Consider the following 20,615-nt stretch of genomic DNA (forward strand, 5'->3'; position numbering starts at 1 on the left):
CATGGCGTCGATCCGTACACAGGTGTATCACGCGGTATATTGAAGGAGAGGCCTTACTGACATTCAATAGGAATAAAACACTGTAAATCAAACCCAAGCGGATATCCACTTAGTTGGTTATGAATAAATGTTTGGAACCTGCTCTGTCTTTTGTTGTTCAGTATAAATATAACGGTAACACAATCATCTCGCTGTTGTTTGCTGACAATGAAAGGCTGATTGTGTCACTACCGAAGTCCCGTCGACATTCTGATTAATGTATTTGAAATAATGCAGTGGGTGATTTCTATGAAACTGTTAAGAAGTATTTTATGAAAATAAATGAAGATGACATAATGTACCTTCATATCTAAAACACAATAGCCAAGTTATCACAGCGTCTTGATCGAAGCGCTTTGTACAAAGCAAAACTCACTGTAAGACTTATCAATAAAGAGAAAGCTTAGCACGATGTAAGGTATGTTTTAGTGTATCCCAGCGTAAACATACAGGTACAATAACATTAATACCAAAAGTTAAATTTTACCACAGTGCCAACACCTAATACACTAGTTATCGTTGCATGCATTATGGCATGTCTTGAAGAAGTAAGAGATGAAGTATGAAGAGTGCCAGTAGACACACACAAATGTATTGACAATCAAACTGGACACAGACATCAGTTTGAGGTCCTTATGATTAAATTTGATCTACCAAAAGTCACTTCTGTGGTTTATCTAACAATGAGTAGTGTTTTGTCAAGCAGACAGCATGATAGACAACTGGGGAAGAAGCGTTTTTTTCAAAGCAGGCACACAGGAAACCCTGTTGGGTGGTCATATCAGACAGACAAGAATCTTGGTTAGGGCTGTTTTGCCAACAGTTAGGAAAATCTGGCAAGGGTGGTATTGTCAAACAGGTGAAAAAATGGCCCTTATTTTTACACTATTTAAGTCGGTAATAGTATCAGTATATGGACTTGTATCAGTTGATGTATCAGTTTATATAGACTTGTATCAGTTGATGTATCAGTTGATATGGACTTGTATCAGTTGATGTATCAGTTTATATAGACTTGTATCAGTTAATGTATCAGTTTATATGGACTTGTATCAGTTGATGTATCAGTTGATATGGAGTTGTATCAGTTGATACATCAGTTGATATGGACTTGTATCAGTTGATGTATCAGTTTATATGGACTTGTATCAGTTAATGTATCAGTTGATATAGACTTGTATCGCCTGATGTATCAGTTTATATGGACTTGTATCAGTTGATACATCAGTTTATATGGACTTGTATCAGTTAATGTATCAGTTGATATAGACTTGTATCGCCTGATGTATCAGTTTATATGGACTTGTATCAGTTGATGTATCAGTTTATATGGACTTGTATCAGTTGATGTATCAGTTTATATAGACTTGTATCAGTTGATGTATCAGTTTATATGGACCTGTATCAGTTGATGTATCAGATTATATGGACTTGTATCAGTTGATACATCAGGTTATATGGACTTGTATCAGTTGATGTATCAGTTTATATAGACTTGTATCAGTTGATGTATCAGTTTATAGTTGATGTATAACTTTATATGGACTTGTATCAGTTGATGTATCAGTTGATATGGACTTGTATCAGTTGATACATCAGTTTATATAGACTTGTATCAGTTGATGTATCAGTTGGTATGGACTTGTATCAGTTGATGTATCAGTTTATATGGACTTGTATCAGTTGAAGTATCGGTTTGTATGGACTTGTATCAGTTGGTACATCAGTTTATATGGACTTGTAACAGTTGATACATCAGTTTATATGGACCTCTATCAGTTGATGTATCAGTTGATATGGACTTGTATCAGTTGATACATCAGTTTATATGGACTTGTATCAGTTGATGTATCAGTTTATATGGACTTGTATAAGTTGATACATCAGTTTATATAGACTTGTATCAGTAGATACATCAGTTTATATGGACTTGTATCAGTTGATGTAGACTTGTATCAGTTGATGTATCAGTTGATATAGACTTGTATCAGTTGATGTATCAGATTATATGGACTTGTATCAGTTGATGTATCAGTTTATATGGACTTGTATCAGCTGATGCATCAGTTTAAATGGACTTGTATCAGTTGATCTATCGGTTTGTATGGACTTGTATCAGTTGATACATCAGTTTTAATGGACTTGTATCTGTTGATGTATCAGTTGATATGGACTTGTATCGCCTGATGTATCAGTGTATATGGACTTGTATCAGTTGATACATCAGTTTATATGGACTTGTATCAGTTGATGTATCAGTTTGTATAGACTTGTATCAGTCGATACATCAGTTTATATAGACTTGTATCAGTTGATACATCAGTTTATATGGACTTCTATCAGTTGATGTATCAGTTTATATGGACTTGTATCAGTCGATATATCAGTTTGTATGGACTTGTATTAGTTGATACATCAGTTTATATAGACTTGTATCAGTCGATATATCAGTTTGTATGGACTTGTATCAGTTGATACATCAGTTTATATGGACTTGTATCAGTTGATGTATCAGTTGATATGGACTTGACTCAGTTGATACATCAGTTTGTATGGACTTGTATCAGTTGATACATCAGTTTATATGGACTTCTATCAGTTGATGTATCAGTTTGTATGGACTTCTATCAGCTGATGTATCGGTTTGTATGGACTTGTATCAGTTGATACATCAGTTTTAATGGACTTGTATCTGTTGATACATCAGTTTATATGGACTTGTATCAGTTGATGTATCAGTTTATATGGACTTGTATCAGTTGATGCATCAGTTTATATAGACTTGTATCAGTTGATACATCAGTTTATATGGACTTCTATCAGTTGATGTATCGGTTTGTATGGACTTGTATCAGTTGATGTATCGGTTTATATGGACTTGTATCAGTTGATGCATCAGTTTATATAGACTTGTATCGCATGATGTATCAGTGTATATGGACTTGTATCAGTTGATACATCAGTTTATATGGACTTGTATCAGTTAATGTATCAGTTGATATGGACTTGTATAGCCTGATGTATCAGTTTATATGGACTTGTATAAGCTGATACATCAGTTTATATGGACTTCTATCAGTTGATGTATCAGTTTGTATGGACTTCTATCAGCTGATACATCAGTTTATATGGACTTCTATCAGTTGATGTATCAGTTTATATAGACTTGTATCAGTTGATGTATCAGTTTATATGGACTTGTATCAGTTGATGTATCAGTTTGTATGGACTTGTATCAGTTGATACATCAGTTTATATGGACTTGTATCAGTTGATGTATCAGTTTATATGGACTTGTATCAGTTGATGTATCAGTTTATATAGACTTGTATCAGTTGATGCATCAGTTTATATGGACTTGTATCAGTTGATGTATCGTTTTGTATGGACTTGTATCAGTTGATGTATCGGTTTGCATGGACTTGTATCAGTTGATACATCAGGTTATATGGACTACTATCAGTTGATGTATTGGTTTGTATGGACTTGTATCAGTTGATACATCAGTTGATATGGACTTGTATCAGTTGATGTATCAGTTTATATGGACTTGTATCAGTTGATGTATCAGTTTATATAGACTTGTATCAGTTGATGTATCAGTTTGTATGGACTTGTATCAGTTGATGTATCAGTTTGTATGGACTTGTATCAGTTGATGTATCAGTTTGTATGGACTTGTATCAGTTGATGTATCAGTTTGTATGGACTTGTATCAGTTGATGTATCAGATTGATTATATGGACTTGTATCAGTTGATGTATCAGATTATATAGACTTGTATCAGTTGATGTATCAGTTTATAGACTTGTATCATGTATAGACTTGTATCAGTTGATGTATCAGTTTATATGGACTTGTATCAGTTGATGTATCAGTTTATATGGACTTGTATCAGTTGATATATCAGTTTATATAGACTTGTATCAGTTGATACATCAGTTTATATGGACTACTATCAGTTGATGTATCGGTTTGTATGGACTTGTATCAGTTGATACATCAGTTTATATGGACTTGTATCAGTTGATGTATCAGATTGTATAGACTTGTATCAGTTGATGTATCAGTTTGTATGGACTTGTATCAGTTGATGTATCAGTTTATATGGACTTCTATCAGTTGATGTATCAGTTTATATGGACTTGTATCAGTTGATGTATCAGTTTATATGGACTTGTATCAGTTGATATATCAGTTTATATAGACTTGTATCAGTTGATACATCAGTTTATATGGACTACTATCAGTTGATGTATCGGTTTGTATTGACTTGTATCAGTTGATACATCAGTTTATATGGACTTGTATCAGTTGATGTATCAGTTTATATGGACTTGTATCTGTTGATGTATCGGTTTGTATGGACTTGTATCAGTTGATGTATCGGTTTATATGGACTTGTATCAGTTGATGCATCAGTTTATATGGACTTGTATCAGTTGATGTATCAGTGTATATGGACTTGTATCAGTTGATACATCAGTTTATATGGACTTGTATCAGTTAATGTATCAGTTGATATAGACTTGTATCGCCTGATGTATCAGTTTATATGGACTTGTATCAGTTGATGTATCAGTTTATATGGCATTGTATCAGTTGATACATCAGTTTATATGGACTTGTATCAGTTGATGTATAACTTTATATGGACTTGTATCAGTTGATGTATCAGTTGATATGGACTTGTATCAGTTGATACATCAGTTTGTATGGACTTTTATCAGTTGATACATCAGTTTATATGGACTTGTATCAGTTGAAGTATCGGTTTGTATGGACTTGTATCAGTTGATACATCAGTTTATATGGACTTGTATCAGTTGATGTATCAGTTTGTATGGACTTGTATCGCCTGATGTATCAGTTTGTATGGACTTGTATCGCCTGATGTATCAGTGTATATGGACTTGTATCAGTTGATACATCAGTTTATATGGACTTGTATCAGTTGATACATCAGTTTATATGGACCTCTATCAGTTGATGTATCAGTTGATATGGACTTGTATCAGTTGATACATCAGTTTATATGGACTTCTATCAGTTGATGTATCAGTTTGTATGGACTTCTATCAGTTGATACATCAGTTTATATGGACTTGTATCAGTTGATACATCAGTTTATATGGACCTCTATCAGTTGATGTATCAGTTTATATGGACTTGTATCAGTTGATACATCAGTTTATATGGACCTCTATCAGTTGATGTATCAGTGTATATGGACTTGTATCAGTTGATACATCAGTTTATATGGACTTGTATCAGTTGATACATCAGTTTATATGGACTTGTATCAGTTGATACATCGGTTTATATGGACTTGTATTTCCCAGTATTGGTGTAATTGAAAGCAGAGTGTATTTTTTTCTTGTGTGGAAGGCATTTCTCTTGCTGAAAAAATGTATCATGGCATCTTAAGTAGGTCCATGTGTTGTCTTGGAGGAGTATACGACAAGATCAACAAGATCTACAGACAAGCAAGAGTGCCCTCCCCTTTATCATAACCTACAATATGTTTTGTGAAAGATTAAGTATTATCTAACATAAGTGTCAATGTGATACGGAATTTATCAAATAAGTTCAATAATTTCATATGTCACGAGTCTTAGGGCGGGAATACGATAGTGAAGTTTGTGATTCAAATTGTACTTTCAATGTCATTTAAACAGGTACATTTATATGTATAGATATATTTGGAAGATGTTTATCCTGAATACAAACACCGATTGAAAACTCTATATTTGTGAGCTTTCGTTAACGATTGATTGTGTCTTAACGACAGTTCATTATTCGATAATTGAACGAAAGTTTAAAGTCAGCTGTCAGTTGTCATGACACAATTTCGTCCAAATAACGCTCTAATAATGCATGCTTGCCTTTCTAGTACTAGTCTATGTGTTTTTTTCTGTATACCAGTAATCTGAGGGAGGCATCGAACCCTTGAAGAGACGGTCATCCAGGAAGGGAATCTTCTGTCTCTTCTGATACAAATGTTCTGATGAGAAATGAACGCCACTTTCTGAACCACTTTCAATATGCATTGTATCACCACAATCCCTTTTCCCTAGGAACGACACAACAAGGATGTTGCTCTATGTATTTATTGGTAAATGACACACCCGAAGGCAGAGTATGTGGTGTTAAGAATTAATCCGGACAACTGAATGATGTCTACCGAAATGATGATTTCTCTATTGTCTTACTTAAGTCTTTCAATGTTGATCTTACTTCATTGAAACACGAGACGTGTTCAAAACGTCGTCTTCCTATACAAAGTTGTCAACCAAATCAGAAACTACGTCGTTTAGAGTTTTTCGTGTGATACCGGTTTTTCCCACCAGAGGTCACAACATGTCCGCTAGGCATCTTAATACACTGTATCCTATATAACCCGATTAGTGAATAATATTGTGTTACAGCAAACGATGATAGTGTACGCCGAAACACAATGCTTTCCATTATTATATACAAAGGATGTTTTCTTATGTACGGTTGAACTTTTCATATTGTGTCTCTAAGTACACGTTCGTCCAGTGGCCGATTAGTGAACTGTTGTCGAGACTTGCGAGAGGAAACAGCGAAAACTCTCTAAAATACAGTCTTCAGTAACTGTTTATGGTCAAAATATACGTCTTCTAAGCTAAGCGATTCTGAGCAGAGATATTCGTTTGGCTTTATGAAAACTACCATTTGATATGAAACCGGATATCTCTGATATTACAAGTCATTAAAATAATGCACACGCTTCCCTCTGTCAACCATTACGTTTACCACATATTGCTATCTCTTTTTACAAATTTATTTAGTAATTCGTTTTCTCTACCGTGGTTCTTCCAAATATTTATCTTTATGTTGAATTATGGAAGGATAACTAAATATTGATAACGTGGTTACTGCGTGTTTTGCTATTTAATCCTCCTTTGCAGCGTGATGCGTTTCAAACGGCATTTCATGTTTCTGTAGAGGTCTATATCTATTACATAATATCATGATCATTATATAGACCTGAATAATGTTTTGTGATTATTTCAAATGACTGAATCGTATAATTATTATAGGATATAATGTTGATGTGGGTATGAAAGAACGTGTACTTTTTATGTTACCTTATATCAACTTCTAGTTGCTACATGTGTGCGTATTTCGGTTTCAATTTGTTTGAAATGTAATTATGTTCATTGCCCATGTTGTTATGTAACTCTTCATAATCGGAGGAAATAAAGGACAGAATAGTGGCACTCCCATCTCCTTTACCATTGAGGTGTAGGAATTCACAAAGCTGTTTTATGTTCCGACCAACATTGGCTCTTCAAAGTTTGGCAATTTCACATTGTTTTTATCTTCAAAATAGTTGTATAAAGAACTTTTACTCTGAATTGGTATTTCATGTGCACGTTGTCATCTTGAAATTTAATAAAAAGATTTTCTTTCAAACGGACCTTTTTAGACTCATGCACACCTGACTGAATCATTAAAACGTTTTCTCTTGATAAAGCTACCATAACTGTTGAATATTTATAATCACATCTGAAGATCCTTAACAGCCTGATGACCTTATGGTATAAATTTCCATCTTTGTTTCTTTTTTAACATTCCTTTTCGTTCTGCCTGGAATGGCTAGTGACAATATTTGACGCATTTTTATGTTCTTAACTTAAACCGGAAACTTGCCGAGGTCGGAAACATATGTAAACATACGGATTTTGACCGGAAGATGCTATTAACACCACTACTACCTTAACTAAGGATTGTACAAAAGACACGCAAGTGAATAACACCTTTCCATAATTTAGAGTGAGATACAGTTAGAGCCAAACAATGAATTAAACTACATCATACAGCTGTTATATCCTCCAAGGAATCGTCAGTGTTGTTAAGGGCCTAAATTTTGAAGCCTTGGAGGCGACTTAGGAAAATCCGAAGTGATTAAAAGAAAAGTCAAAATCTGAACGGGGAGGTGCAGCAGTCCCATCATTAAATAAATTTCGTAATTTCATATATCAGATAATTTTAGAACAGAGTCAAGTACACGTGTATATTCTGAACCGTGCCACTATTCGAATGAATTTAAACTTTGTATATAAGTAACGGCAAACTTTGGGCACGTAAAGACCACCAGCAATGTCTCCCACCTGCTGTCTTAAAGATAAAGCTGTCCTAAAGCAGCATCAGTTTTACACACGACTAATCGTTTAGCCACACATTGTCTGGAGGTTTCTTATTCTTATTTTCTATATAAGGTATAATTATCATCATGTAGATGACACCGTATATTATATTTAAACGATGTTAAATTACTGACAACTAATATATGCTATAGAAACATCATTTTATTGTAAAACCTTATTATAGTACAAAACTATAGCCACGTCGTATGGTTGTTAAACTTACCTGGTGGAGTCTTACCTAACACAGCTAATATTCATTACAGAAACACAGCCAGGTGATCTATCAACTGACATAAAGTCTCTAGCAACAAAACGGAACTGCACGTATGATAATTACAAAGATAGTATCAAAATATACAGACATCAAAGTGACAACCGAAGATGACTTCATATAAAATAACACAACAAACATCGTTAAATATATTAAGTGTAATATGTAATAACACAGTGTCGTGGTTAAATTATAGTACACCGTGATCATCCTTTACAGAATCTGTAATATGATTGAGTATTTCCACTGAAGTACGATTAAACATTCATAGTGACAAGCTAAATAACGCTACTTATCCCATACACGCGTTACCACAAGACACACCTATTTACAACGAAGATAAGCGGTGAAGGGGTTTTCCTGTGAACGTAAGACAGTCTCTTCCTAAACACACCATGTATATGAACAGAGAGAAGTTTGGAGGTTATAACTTGTGATCTATTGTGCCAACTTTCTTATTCTAATTTATTGACGGAATACTCTCCTTTCAATAACACTGTACATGTGATTGATCAGTTTGGAGAAGTGTGATGCATAGGAGGTAGATCACGTGTTTTTAAAAGGTAAGCTATCTACGTTTATTTAAATTACCTTGGTGTCGTAATATTAAATATCACGAAGTGTTGTGATAACATAGAACCCTATGCATAAGACACTTTTTCACATTTCCTGGTTAAGATGTATATAAAATGGTTGTATAAATATTGCCATACTGACAGGTATATGTCTAAAACTAACCTTGACGCGAAAATAGACTACAATCTTGACGCATACACTCAAATGATATTTTCTTTTATTGTTTAGATGTACATAACAACGTAACACGTTAAGAACAACAAGAATATCCATCATAAAATGATACATATGTTAATGCTGAGTTTGCTGCTAACACCTAACTTATTCGTCCTTTTCGTTAATCTAGAATACCGTGTCATATGCAGGTCCTAGCGATATAGGATACTAAAGATTTATCTGTTTGTTCCGGTTTGCTAGTAACACGTGACCTGCATAACGAATAAGTAAATAAAACACCATCATAGCTATGTAATGTAAGGTGTCAACAATACTCAAATGATACTCTCAAGAATCGATCTCGTATCAATACTAGCTCCTTCTGTCTACACAGTCCAAGGTGAGGTAAAGGGACACTAAGTTCAATCATGTCCTTAAAAGGGAAAGTTTGTGTGGTGACGGGAGCTAGTCGTGGGATCGGGAGAGGTATCGCGCTACAATTGGGCCAAGCTGGGGCTACAGTATATATCACGGGTAAGTTTCCTGCTGGAACAGGGTGCACTACCTTCTCTGTATTTGCATATTTCTATTTTTACGTATTTTTACTTTTAAATCTGTTTGCTGTATTTATTGTTGCTGCTAGTCAGTCGCAGGATTTTGATTTTATTTATGATATGGAGGAAAAAGTAAGGAATAATGATAAACACCGGTTAAAGTTCATCTCATTGATGTTGAATGTTATTGTATAGTAAATATCTATGGTCGGGTGACGTAGTAGTAACATACATACATTTGACCTAAACATTCGGTATTCAGTTTCCCGAGCGGACGTGAAGAGGTATTGTTCACCTATCCGACTGTAAGACTCCTCGCGCACTTCCATCCTAGCCAACGAGAGTGATTAGTATATGACGAAACACTTGTTTGGCAATAATTGAAAATTAGATGCTGTTTATATCTATAAGCATGTAATTGATTAGGTGACAAAGGTTTTAATCTGTTCATATCGATCCAACAGGTAGAACTCTCCAAAGTTCCGGTGACGTCATAGGCTCACTAACAGATACGGCCCGAGAGGTAAACAAGAATTAAACTACACAATATACAGGATTATTTTACTACATATGTTTGTTTACACCTTGGTTTTGTAACCACTTTTACTTTTGATTTATACTTACAATAGCAGTATTGACAGGTGTTTGTTTATGATTGTATACTGATCATAACAGTCACATCACTACCGTTACGGTATCTTAATTACTGAAATATCGTTATGAGATATAATGTTATTGCTATCCCAGACCTAATGTGAGTAGAAGGAGGCCTGCCAGTCCTTTAATTTCAATTTTAAGATAAATTGATTGCGTATTGTTTTTAATACCCAGCAGTTGATTGACCATGTCCATCATATATCACCACAAGTGTTAGAAATCAAGGACACCAAAGACTTTGCTACACTAACCCCTTACTTCGATCTTTTCTTACGACGAAACCGACAGAGATAGACTTTCACCAAGTACTATGATAACAGTGATGATTTAAATTTCCTATTGCTGAATTTCCATTTCTTAAAAGTAACATTCCTGCATCTATTGTGTTTACGTACCGCAGTTGGTTCCATGTTCATGGATTTGTTCTCAACATTACGATTTTCGCGTAAGATGACGACACCTGACAGATAAACTCACAAACACAGAGTTTCTAGAGATAGAAATTGATGATGATTATGAAAGTTATTCTACTTTGTTGTCTGATATTAATTTGGACATGCGCAATACTACATGCATGTCTGGATTGTTGTTTACTTTGTTTTCTTATGGGCGCCTTTACTTGACCAAGATTGACATGACAGGTGCGATCAGTAAAGTAAAAAACGCTTATCCTTCCTGAACACCTTGTCATATTCTTTGTATTTTTTCAGGCGTCTCCGTGTAAATATTCCTCATATTTCGACCTTGTTTCATGGAATTTGTCTTTGAGTTAAGATTAAGAGAGAACTGTGTGTTCTTCTGATGATATATGTATGTAGAAGTAAGGGGCAAGATGTACTTCTTATCTGAGGCCTTGCTTAGGTAGAGGTAGGGGGTAAGATGTACTTCTTATCTGAGCCCTTGTTTAGGTAGATGTAGGGGTTATAATGTACTTCTTATCTGAGGTCTTGTTTAGGTAGAGGAAGGAGGTTGAATTTACTTCTCATCTGAGGCTTTGTTTAGGTAGAGGAATCGGAGTAAGATGTACTTCTTATCCGAGACCCTGTTTATGTAGAGGAATCGGAGTAAGATGTACTTCTTATCCGAGACCCTGTTTAGGTAGAGGAATCGGAGTAAGATGTACTTCTTATCCGAGACCCTGTTTAGGTAGAGGAAGCGAGGTAAGATGTACTTCTTATCCGAGACCCTGTTTAGGTAGAGGAAGTGGGGTGTGATTTACATCCTATCTGGAACTTGATGTGGGCAGAGAAAGTGGAATAAATTGTTCTTCTTACCTGCACATTTGTGTAGGTGGACGAAGGGGGATTTCATTTACTTCTTCTCTGGATTTTTGTTTGAGGCAGAGGAAAGGGGTATTTAATTTACTTCCTCTCCGAAGCTTTGCGTAGGTAGGGAAGGAGGATATAAAGTTTTTTTATTACATGTGATTGAAAAAATCGAGTCATATACAGGTAGAAGAACGAGGAGGTCAGTGTATCCCTCTCCAGTGTGACCACTCCAATGATGAAGATATTAAAAAGCTGTTCCAGACAATTGATAAACAACAGGATGGTCAGTTGGACCTTCTGGTCAACAACGCATACTCCGCAGTGAAGGTAGGATAAGTGGAATTTTAGATTTGATGTAAGATTGAGTCAAGGTTATCGTTGGATAATTTACATTTCTAACTGGTGACGGTCGGGATTAATCATCCATCTTTTATACCTACTAGGATGTACGTTTTGAATAATAGAGCTCTGTAGATATAAAAAAAAAAAACTTATTTAAAATATTGCTCTACCGATATTTATATATACATGTGTGTATGTTTATATGCAAAACAGACATCTTTCCCCTTTAATCTTAATCACGAAAAATGTTTTATCTGATCAAACATGGGTGTCTACAGTCACTGTATTGTCTTAATGGGTTTTTTTTATATATATATTTGTTGTTTTTTTTTTATTTTGGGTCTCATTTTGGTAAAGTAAATAAAATTTCGTGTTGCCTACGCTAAACGCATCCATTAGTATTTTTCTGAGGAAATTCTAGCCTCAATCCCTCAATTTATTCTTCTCCATCTTCATTACTAGATGATATCTGAAAACAGGGGCACACCGTTCTGGGAACAACCCATGACAATGTGGGACACTGTTAATGATGTCGGACTGAGGTAAATAATTTCACTCTCACACCAGTTTTTTTACCACCTCATTTGATTAATTTGAAAGTCTTATATCAAACTAGTTCAAAACATGTTGAACGTTTCGAGTACTACACTGTCACCTTCATCGGAAAATTGAATATATCTATGTGTATATCCACAGAGGTATAAAATGTACGAGATGACAATAAAGGCTGTAGTATAACCTTAAGAACACAGAGATGGAACGTAGTTTATAGTGAAACCCGGTACAACTAGTAATCCTCCCTACCTACATTGGGTGGTAGCTTGGTACCCATGAAGGCTGATTCTATAGAATATCAACCCAGAAGAAAAGTAGAATACATAAGCCTTTAATGTCGTGTAAGATAAAATAAAAAAAAAACAATGAAATTAACAACAAATATGTCACATTGCTTCAAAAAAAATCTCAGCTGATATAATCTGATAAAGGGGTAAATGCAAGATCTCATCCCACTTTAAATTTGCGGTTTTTCAAGTAAGTTTTTTCAGAAAGCGATTTTGAAACTAGTGCCGTGTTTGTACGTGAACATTTCACTGACTCGAGGCCGTAATGGTACAAGTAAAACGCGTGTTACTCTTTATGTAATCCGAGGATTCGATATTTTACATTTAAAGCTGATAAGTTGGTGATAAATATTAGGTGTTATGTGTAGTCTGTGCATCTCAACACTAAAACTCGTAGTATATGTCCAAATTTGACAGATTGTTCAACAAAAAAAACGCAACGGTCCAGATTTTACGAGCTTTTCACGCTCTAGAACGTCTTAAAAGTGTTGAATGGTTTGGAGTCTTTACTGATAAGTTTGCAAAAACCCTAGGGTAACTAAGTTTTTTCACACAGAGTGGCATTCACGTACAAAACAAGAAGGGAACGTGTTAACGTCAAATATTCTAAAAATAACGATTTTTTTGTGAGTTTAAAAATGTCTGATGCTTATACAAAGAATTTACCTTAACTTTATAAATAGGTTGCATTTTTATTCATTTCTGAAAAACCAAAGCAGTTCTCATTAATTATTTTTGAACTCTTAAAATAATTTAATGTAGAGAGGTCATTTGTATTGGCTATATACACTTATTGATAACAACCAGTATAAGTGAGCTTGATACACGAATTTATTAGCTATTTAGATTTAATTAAATAAACTTAATTGATTAGGAAAATAACATTTAAATGTTTTACCAACATTAAGAAAATTATTATATTGGAATGTCATTCTCCAGAAAGGAACTGTTAGTACATCAAATTATAAGATACCTGTTTATGAGGTATGGTTCTATAAACAATTCGTTCTAATATCAGGGTCATCATGTTTGATTCAGTATCAGCAACATTTGATCTACCTCTTACAGGAATCACTACATATGTTCTATCCATGCAGCCCGAATGATGGTACCTCGTCGATCTGGACTGATAGTCAATATATCGTCTGGGGGTGGACTTAGATACCTGTTTAACATACCTTATGGTGTGGGTAAAGAGGCTGTAAGTATTTACCACAAAACTTAAACTTTACCAAAATGTGCCTTATTCTCAGCTAAACCTTTCGTGAACTACACCACGTCAATCAATTAACCTAAATCAGCCAATCTTATCTTCAAATTCACTACAATCAAGCCAAATCTCATGACAGATTTTACTAAAACCACTAGTTAGATCGCCATCTTGTTCAGCCTACAAAATTATATGTATACCTATCTACAAAGACAATGCCCATTTAATTCCCGGAACAATGGCAGAATAACTTTATATTCCACTAAACAACAGCAAATCATGATCAATTCGGACCGAATTGCACAGGTTACCGTTGATACCAAGCCTCGTGAGACATCATAAGATATATACAACAATACATACCAATGACTAATAAACTTTAACGATAATTCCAAAAATGCAAAAGAATAATCGAGTGGTAACGTTCTTGTAGTTTACTTAAGCGACCGGGGTTCGATTCCTTGATCGGAGTTGAAAAGGAACAGGGTCAGTTTAATACCAAAGGCTCAAACCCTAACGAGGGACCTTATATCAATATAACTGTTGGCTCAAACAATCACCAGAACAAAAGTGGTTGTATAATAAATGACTAGATTACCAAATAGAGCAAAGGTGTTGATATTGCTGATGATTCCAACCGACCTTGGATGGGTTCTTGACGCTTATTTACAGTGTGACAGAATGGCAGCGGACTGTGCTGTTGAGTTGAAGCGTCATAATGTGGCTTTTGTGAGTGTGTGGCCGGGAGCTGTGCGTACAGAGGTTATCAACCAACTGTCTCAATCACGCAATCGAGACAAGGTACGACATTGTTCAAATTTCAATATAATACATACCGGCATACCTTATCGTATTCTAATATAGTATTGACGAGTACCTCATTTGTACAATCACTGGTGAGATTTAGTCCTAGAATGTGAATAAGTTATGTAGAGTAGTTGTACTTCATCGTTATTTCCTACTTTTTAATGTCGTAACATCGTCTTTATTAATGATTAGAATAATATGTAGACTGAATGGTCCCACAGCAAACATGAAAAAAATGAAATGTTTTTATGTCTCTAGTCAACATCATTTTGATACCATGCTTATTACGAGGAATCTTGAAAATGATATTCTGAACAGAAGACACCACTAACAAAATGATTCAAACTAATGAAATATATTACTTTACGATGACGGGAGACTGGAATTGTCTCTTTTCGTTTTGAACATTTAGAAGCAGACATAAGCTACATATAGATATTACCTATGTATTGTAGTTTAGCATATTAACTTACCGATGTCGTGGTGTTTTTGATATTTCCTATTTATAATTTGATAGGGAAAGGACTCTGGAATTAACTTCGATGAAGGTGAAACCACTGAATACGCCGGCAAAGCCATTGTCAATTTATTAACAGGTAAAGTGTTTATCTCAAATATACTTATTAAATCAATTAAAGTAATAAAAAACCCGCTAGCAAGGATAAAAGAAAAAAACTTCACTCTCTTTAACTTGATCGCACATTTAGATGTTATTTAATTGAATTGTGAAGTTAATTTGCATGTTTCAGCCATACAGGAGTTGTCAGAATATGTGTATCAGGAAAAATATATTTACATATTATTCTTAGTTTTCCAGAATTACAAACATTTTCTGTTATTTTCCCGGAAACTTTTTTTCAAATAAGAATTTTTCGCCTTTCATTACAAGGTAGGGGTATGATACTTAGATATCAAGAAAAATAATGTGAAAATGCGAAGTTCTGCATAGCAAACAAGATATGAAAAATGTTCAAAAATGACGAATGTTTTTGACCATCTTCTAGTATTAGTTATTTTTCAAAGATTTTATCTTTGGATAGAGCAATTTTCGAGGACATTTTTCACCAATAAAAAAACGGGGTACCAATTCTTTCAAATTTTTGCAATCTTCACTGAAACAGCCAGGTTTTCGAAGATCAAGAAACAAGTCAGAATTCACGAATTTGAAATCAATTATTTGTGGTGATTATTTATGCAAACGTTTTATGCAGTTTACACAACTGAAGAAGCTTAGCAATCAGTAAACGTTGAAATTGTTAACGCTATAATGCGAATAACACCGTTACCTACGCCGTCAAAGAAGTCGTCCACAAGCGAAATATAGCTCAAAAAATCGCCCCTTCGGAGTTTATAAGTATAACTAAAGATAACAAAGCGTTTAACAACACAATAGCCCAATGTATTATGTAGGACTTCGTTTGTATTGAATTATGTCTTACTTCATGTCAAATGTCAAAAGAATATACCCTTATGTAGATTTACATCGCTATTATTTCGGCAAAATAAAGTGTCCACTAAATGGTATTTTTATTTGGAAAACCGTGAAAATATAAACCGTATAAAAATATACGATTTTACAATATTTTTCTGTCTTTTATAGAATAATAAAAAATGCAAATACCTATATTCATTATACACTTTCAAACACTAGGTTTTCATTGAATAACAATGCAACGTCTATTCTAAATATACCTTACACTGGTTGACTTTACACATCCACGTACTTTCGTTTACGATGGGCATCGATGAAATGTATTATGCAGCATTTTAAGCGCAATATGCTAAAAGGCTTAAAATACATCCATCAAATACAGCGTTTTCGTAGACGCGGTACATGAAATGAGATGCAAAGAGATTACATGTACCTGGTAAACATTGCTGTTGTCATTATGTAATGATGCGTTTTTACTTAATGAATAATCCGTAGTTGTATATTGAAATGTACCTGAATAATATACACATGTGATGGATTCGAGCTATGTTATACCCAGCATAGGGCGCACATCTTTAAGTGGGCGTGTGTTAAACAGTCATTACGTAGATAATCAATCTCTGAGTTTGTTTATGTTTTTTTTTCAAGTGATTACAGTGAAGCTACACACGGAACATTTAGTTAATTTGATAAGAGGAAACGGCTCATTCATCGCTTAAATGATCTGATAAATAAGTTAAACAAGATATTGATGTTTAGATATCAACAATATGTTCTTGTTTGAGCGACATGGACCTTGTATACTCTATCACGTACAACTTATAAGGTGTCTTGTATTACTCAGGGATATAATTTTGCATACGGAACATTCACACAATACAAACCTAACAAGCTATATAAGATTGTGAGGGAGGGGTGTATTTACGGGAGTCCCCTGCTCACTTCGTTGTTTTTTATCTCTATTATAAATTAGGCTATAAACAAACAATGAATTAATATTACATGTTCTAACGTAAGTCTATTCATAGATATTTTATATGTTCAGGTGCCTGTTATCTATATCATGAAACATATACATGTACGAAGTATTTCTATGTCTAAGATGCTGAAAATTACACCTCCGAGTGAAAAGATTATAAAAAAAACAAAAAGGAATACTTATTTAAACACAATTTTAAAATAGAATACAGTAATGCCAAATAATAAATTGAACTGTTATTTCGTTCCTCTATAAATCTTCAGTGATATTAAGACATAATTTCTGAAACCTAGGAGGCAACTGAGGGAAAATCGAAAAGATGTAAAAATATAGACAGAGAGGTGCATTAGCCCCATCATTTAAAAATAGTAAAAGTAATGGGTTTTTTTTTTGTCTGATGAAGACCATCTAGTACATATGTGTATTCTTAACCATGTCACTACTTGAATGAACTCAAACGTGACATAAGAAGAGAAAAAGAGAAAAGATAAAGCATGTAGGATAGTTGCGGTATATACAGCAGTTTTTGTGGAGTGGCCTTATCATATAGGAGAGGTAGTATAGACAGAGGATATTTGTAGATAACTTTCATAAAAACACGTAGATTTCAATGAAACTTATATTGAAAGTTACAGGCTACTGCATAGGTGGTCTGTAAGGGAAGTTGTTTCTGTCTAACAAGTTTGATTTTCTTCTTCAGATAAAAACCTTGTGAACAAGAAGTCAGGTAAAATCCTTCTGACAAGTGACTTGGCTTACGAGTACGGATTTAAAGACATTGACGGTAAAGATCATCATCATGTTACATTAACTGTATGGGGCGTTCATTGCCAAAATATACAATTGTATACGGATAACGCTGTCTATTATGGAAGGGGGTAGCTGCAATATTCAAATTCTGGTTTGTATGTTCTGATATTTTGAAACAACTTGATGATTTAACGGCGGGTTGTCGCCCTAGATTAGAGCTAAACATTTATGAAACCTAATAAATGTTCAATACCAAGAAAACATCATTTTTGTACATGCTGCTGGGAAAATTCATAACATCTTCAAAGGAACGTGGGATTAAAGTGCACGGAATCTTATTAGTTTAAAGCATATGTTTAATCCTAAGTAAATGGTAACGAGATAAGATTCCGAATCCTCTTCCAGAATCAAAATATTATCATTTGTCTTAGTTATAGAAATTGCAATGAGATATTGATTCTTTATATATACGAAACACACCTTTTGTAAACTAAATTACTGTATATAATCCATAACCTCAAAGAAAACAAAAATAACAAAAAAAAACAATGACCTCTGTAACCTGATCTATCTTTTCTCCTGGAGCAACATATCTGTCTTCTTAATTTCATGAATATTTCATAATATATAATGCTATATACGTCTGATTAAAACCAAATCATTTCATTGTTGAACATGAATCTAATTTCAACAAACCCATCAGTCCTCCCGTTTGCTAGAAATGTTACTATATATATAAACGAAAACAAAAAATCCGTCCATCGTACAGATTGAGGGGGATATCTTTTTATGACGTTATAAACATTCTTTGAGTTTTTAAACTCAAATTTATTTCATGAAAACGTCTTTTTTGCCAGGTTTTGCCTTCACGGTTTCGGCAATGTAATTACATTTTTACATGTCGCTTCGTCATGTCCCTTGATTGCAACATTTCGTAAATTGGGTGAAGGATTGGTTAGATGGTTGCCACGAGCTTATTTCCACAATGGTACTCTGCTTTAGATAATTAAAAACAGTAGGAAATATCATGAGCATCTATAATTATGTCCCTATGTCGTCTTGTGTTTGTTTTTGGGGAATCGGAATGTTTTCTCCGATTTCTTTTCATTTTCTGTTTTATTTCTTCGGTTTATTATGATTCTTTACATTGGATATCATTTAATTATGCAAGTGATACTGGGGGTTCTCTATGAAGAAAACACAGAGGAACCAGGTGGTTGAAAGTAAAGGTCAGACCGACTTTTCAAAGAAACTCTAACAAAATTGGTTGTGTCTTGTAATGTTTACAATCCCCGTCTATAGTAAGAATGCTTTCCATTACTGCACTAAGCTTGTTAAAACTATCTGTGCGTTTGAATTTATCTTCAAGAGATGACGTAATTCTACATACTTTTGTTTATTTATATAGGCCGTCAGCCACCTTCAATTCGCCAGCTTAGTTTTCTGCTGGGTCAGAATCCCAAAACTGCATGGATGGCTAATTGGACTCCGGGATTTGTTTATGTTCCAAAATGGTTGTTAGCGCAAGGAGGCAATAAATTTTAATTCGATACGAGTACCTTCATTTGCTGAGCCAGACTGGAAAAGGTCGATTGATTCTCAAGTCAACTATCACACACCGACGTCAATGGTGTACATAATGCTATAGCATCTTGGTGTTGTTAGGTGCACTTGCACGTCATGACCAGTGTCCATGTGTTTTGTGAATTTGCACGGATGGCAAACATTGATTTGTTTCAAAAACGATGGATTGTGGATTTCAGAGAGTAGATTTTTGTAATATCTTTATATGCTAAAAATACAACGCATTACGGAGAAGTCTATGTGTATCATGATAAGATATAAAGGTGATAAATTAAAATGTTTTATAGTTTTCAGGAACATGTGACTAGTTGGAGAATTACCAACAGTAAATACAAACAAGTCTATCAAACACAACAAAATTGTTAACTAAATGTACTTTCGTTTTCTAGCATATGTTTGGTTTCCGTACTTCTTGTAAAGTAATGATACTTTCAACTTTATATCTTGTAGTGTAAATGTGCATTAAACTAAGTATACATTATTTCTAAAACCTGTAGATTTCAAATCCATAATCCATATTAAACCAAATGTTATATACATTTACAATATACCACTATAACCACCGTAATTTGATGTCAGACCAATTAATGACTAGACAATAACACAAGTGGACTCTTAGTAAATGTTGAAAACATCCTTCAGTTTTGTAAGTGATACGTATCTTGTCTATTTTTGGGAATATTTAAATGAAGTGTACTTTACACATATGATTAAGTTAAGTCACATGAAATATTCAGTGGATATTTCATGAGGTCAGTATTTTTTCTCAATGTTTAGGGTCAAAGTTGATGTACGTACCACGATAAATTACATATAATTATATTTCCTTTAAAATATGAAAGGCAATTTTAATTCCGTTCTTATTTGTGAAATTCTACATGCGTATTAACATCTAAAATCTATAAAAACTACAAACTCTTATTTTCGCGAAGATTTTTGTTAAAGTAGTTCTTCATGGATTATCGTCATTT

General features: G+C 34.1%; 1 protein-coding gene across 1 annotated transcript; it reads left to right on the forward strand.

The window, feature by feature from the left end:
• The first annotated feature begins 8,902 nt into the window (after positions 1 to 8,902).
• LOC132559781 (dehydrogenase/reductase SDR family member 1-like) lies at positions 8,903 to 19,904 on the forward strand. Its single transcript, XM_060224411.1, has 10 exons — positions 8,903 to 9,050; positions 9,614 to 9,753; positions 10,238 to 10,296; positions 11,882 to 12,025; positions 12,503 to 12,582; positions 13,951 to 14,083; positions 14,765 to 14,893; positions 15,417 to 15,495; positions 18,011 to 18,094; positions 19,469 to 19,904. Exons 2-10 carry the CDS (start codon positions 9,648 to 9,650, stop codon positions 19,603 to 19,605), a joined length of 951 nt encoding a protein of 316 aa, XP_060080394.1. The 5' UTR covers positions 8,903 to 9,050; positions 9,614 to 9,647; the 3' UTR covers positions 19,606 to 19,904.
• The last annotated feature ends 711 nt before the right edge of the window (positions 19,905 to 20,615 follow it).

The sequence above is a fragment of the Ylistrum balloti genome, unplaced genomic scaffold (genome assembly GCF_031769215.1).
Source record: "Ylistrum balloti isolate Yb309-2 unplaced genomic scaffold, AGI_CSIRO_Ybal_v1 Utg369664, whole genome shotgun sequence".
Classification (NCBI taxonomy): Eukaryota; Metazoa; Mollusca; class Bivalvia; order Pectinida; family Pectinidae; genus Ylistrum; species Ylistrum balloti.